The sequence below is a fragment of the Montipora foliosa genome, chromosome 5 (genome assembly GCF_036669935.1).
Source record: "Montipora foliosa isolate CH-2021 chromosome 5, ASM3666993v2, whole genome shotgun sequence".
NCBI lineage: Eukaryota > Metazoa > Cnidaria > Anthozoa > Scleractinia > Acroporidae > Montipora > Montipora foliosa.
Window position 1 is genome coordinate 8,186,170 of NC_090873.1, and position 3,855 is coordinate 8,190,024.

The following is a 3,855-nucleotide window of genomic DNA, read 5'->3' on the forward strand; positions in this document are numbered from 1 at the left end:
CCAAAATAACGTCAACACCATCAAAGTCATCAGGTGAAACAAAGTCTGATGTAAATTTAAGAACATCTTAAGAAGGTTTTCAGTTTTCAGCCCCGTTCACATCGTAAAAATATATGAGAAAGCTTAGCCTCACCTCCAAAATTAGACGTTCTTAAAAAAAAAAGTGTAAAAAAAAAGTGTATTAATTGAAAGTGACTTAATTAGTCTTTCTTTATTCTTTCTTTTCACTTAAATAAGCGCAAGGCGCAAGCTTTGTTTTACGACGATCTACATTTTCTATACAAGAATCAGTGGTATTGAACGTAAAATAAGTGAAACTCTCTAGAAAGCAAGATTATCCAGGGTATAAAATGATAATCTTCTAGAGAAAAGTATAATATAGTAAAGTAGTTCGCTGTGAATTTAGGGAGAGATGTCCTCACGGCTAAAAGATGAAATATTCATGTGGTTAATTGATGCTTTTATCTACAATTACATGAAAACACCCTGGACAAATAAACGTGCGCCGGTGTCTTCACGACTGACAGATATCACGGAATCCACTTGACACGAACTCGCACCGTTATAATACCACGCACCTGTCCATTTATCATTAAGTCCCTCCACATCTGGATAAGCAATGGTGAACCTCACTGGTTTGCATTAAACTGACAGTCGAACAGTTTTGCACAGTAAAATAAGTTAAAAGGATGAAACCCTTTGGCTGTACGACATTTCTTATACTCATGCTCGTCCTCTCATATGCAGTTGCTACAGGTATGATACGTTTTTCGTCAACACGCGAGCCCATAGGCTCCTGTTTTTTGCTCAATTTTCCGTCAACCTGAACTCAAAAAATTTAAGGTCTCGTCATAGGTTTGAGGTGTCAGTTTTTTAAAAAACTTTCTTATTTCGTCGGTATTTAAGCTATGAGTATGAAATTATCAACGTTTTGATGCCTTTTGTTTGAATTTTATTGCTTATAAGAAAATTTCAGAAAAATTGAAATCCCTTCTAGCTTCATTAAGGTTTAAATAGGCCATCTGTTTTTCCTTTGAGAATCTAACATAGGAAAAAAAACACTTTTCTGGATTTAAAACTACATTTATTCTCATGGCACAAAAAGTTGACGCCCTTTAGCTGAAAATTTATCTCAAAATCGATTGCTTATAAGAAAATTTCAGAAAATTTGAAATCCCTTCTAGCTTAATTAAGGTTTAAATAGGGCATCTGTTTTTCCTTTGAGAATCTAATATAGAAAAAAAAAACACTTTTCTGGATTTAAAACTACATTTGTTCTCACAGCAGGAATACTGACGAAATAAGAACATGTTAAAAACCTGACACCTCGAATCTACGACGGGACCATTGTTGTCAAGGAGTCCACGTTTGCGCGTTCTCGAGACCTTTCCCTTCAGTACAGTTATGTTTGTGTTCAGCCGCTATTCATCTATTTTAGAGGAAAAAGCCGACAAAGCTATCAGTCGAGGTGAACCAAACATTGGTGTCAGTTTCGTAAACTTTAAAGAGGACAAATTCTCCTACTTGAATATCACAATTCTTGGGTATAGTCACGTTCACTGGATGCCTCAGTGCTCGTTTGCCTGTTTGGAAACTTCGACATGTTTTTCATACAACTTGGCTGCTTACCCGGACATCAACGGTAAACTGCTTTGTGAACTGCTCCCTTCGGACAAGTACAACAACTCAGACAAATTCGTTTCCAGCAAATCCTTTCACCACTTCAGCATCACGGTATGTCGAGTATCTTTGACATTTTTGGCGTACACTGTTTTTTTCGCGCTTTTAATTCTTCAAGAAGTGGTTTTGAAATACATTTCGTTATACAAAAATGCCATAAAATGCTTTTAAACATACTAAAAGCTAAAGAATTAAGAATTTTTTCAAAGTATTAAGAACGACGACGTTTCGACGTTATCATAACGTTAATATCAAGTCTCAAAAGTAGAAAAATGGAAATCGATTACAAATACAAAAGGCACAATAGTTATGGCAATACTACAAAGTTAAACAAAGAGCTTGGCACAGATAGAATCTGCCTAAGTATTTGAGTTTCTAATGAGTAACACTTCAAAAACCAAACAATCGAATTTGCTCTGGCATTTTCGAAGAATTTTAAATTGGCTTGCTTTTAATAGGTTTATACTGCCGTGAGACTACGTAAAATATTTTCCGATGGTGTACCCAACGTAATCTGCACCACGCAGATTATGAAAAATAATAAGGAGCGCAATGTTGATTACCCGTTGAGTAACCGGCTTTTATTCCTTCTTTTTTTTTTTTTTTTTTTATCGCGATAACATTGAGAAACCACATAAATTCAAAGTTTATGGTGTTAAATAAGATACGACATGCATGAAAACGATCCTATGAAGTATCGCAAACCTGGACATTAAAAAATAGGTACGCATTGCGTACATGCTAGTAGTGCCACAAAGAACGTCGCACACCACCACCGTCGCTGGTTGTCGCTGACGTCGTTTGTCGCCGAGTGATAAAAACCTCAGTTTATTGTACAGAAACGAAATAAATAAAATATTAAAAGGCTAAGCCGTTTTTGAGCGTCAATATCACTTTGTTGCTTCTACAACCTTTAATCAGTAGGTTTGGCTGCGTTAACAAGGACGTACAATACTGTAAGAAGTCATCGCCGGCATGGCCGTGCCTCTGACTAAGGCTTTAGAAAAACTCAACAATCGGGATTTAGCCTTACATTCCACGCACGTCTATTATTCTCTAAAACAAATCTGGTTCAATCCTTTATAGTCGCCATGTAGTGGTTGGCCTTGTAAGAACAATGGAACGTGTCTGCCACTGTACGAAGAGAACAGCTACAAGTGTGTCTGCAAAGGATTCACGGGACGAGACTGCGAAAACGGTAAGATCCCACGTGACAATTTGCGCCTTACAAAATATTCTGTTAGTTGGTTTTAGCCAAGTAGCTCCGCAAACAATTTGACTAATGCGAAAGAATCGAACGTGCAGTTTTTAAGTTGAATAGCCTGATATCTAGCCTCTCAGCAAAAAAGAAAAAGAAATCATCTCATTTCTATCGTTCACATAATCTTGTGCAAAACATAAAGAACTGGGACGACATGGTCCAAAACGAAGGAATAGTATTTGAAAATGTATCTATCAAGTGAATTTAATCTAGAGCAAATTGCAGACAACTGAGGGCTCCCTCAAAAATAGGATCGAAATAGAATTCTTCCGAGGCAATTAACTTACTGATTCAAGATCGGTAAAACCTGTTACAAAAAATGGATTTACTCAGGAAAGGGTTGACTTAGAGAATAAGTGAAGATAGAGGCTCAGTCCCCTTGATGAGCTCCTGTGCGAGATCGGTAGTAAACAGATTTTTTTGCAAGATCGAGAAAGGAACCATGAAACCTGAATTCTCACTGAAAGAGTTCGAATAACCAACTATTGGTTTCTCCGATGTTTCATTTGTTCCAGACATTGACGAGTGTTCATCTGAAAACGAGTGCCACGTGAATGCCACATGTACGAATACCATAGGATCTTACAATTGCACTTGCAAAAAAGGATATGGAGGAGACGGAAGAAACTGCACAGGTAAAGTCCAGGTTAATGAAGGTCCTATCGCGAGTAACGCTCACAGTTTTGTTTTGCACGCTTTGCGTGCCCAATAGTCACGTGATTTTGGGGGCAATATATAAAAATGAAAGAAGTCAAAGCGGTTATATTGCTAGAAAGGAACGTAAAGACATGTTCGAGGTTAACGGAGCTTCTTTTATCAGGAAATCAACTCCAACACTTAACAGGGATAGGGGCCTAAAAATACCTCCTGTTTACGGCGCACGAAAATGGTCACGTGGTTTAAGATCACGCCAC

General features: G+C 37.5%; 1 protein-coding gene across 1 annotated transcript in view; it reads left to right on the top strand.

Annotated features, from left to right (window-relative positions):
* Window positions 1-395: 395 nt before the first annotated feature.
* The window catches only part of LOC138003537 (uncharacterized), a 10,387-nt gene continuing 6,927 nt past the window's right edge, over window positions 396-3,855 (top strand). The window contains exons 1-4 of the mRNA XM_068849659.1: window positions 396-756; window positions 1,439-1,734; window positions 2,767-2,878; window positions 3,457-3,576. Of these exons, the coding sequence (XP_068705760.1) occupies window positions 690-756; window positions 1,439-1,734; window positions 2,767-2,878; window positions 3,457-3,576 (595 nt within the window). The 5' untranslated portion in view covers window positions 396-689. The remainder of the gene's footprint in view (window positions 757-1,438; window positions 1,735-2,766; window positions 2,879-3,456; window positions 3,577-3,855) is intronic.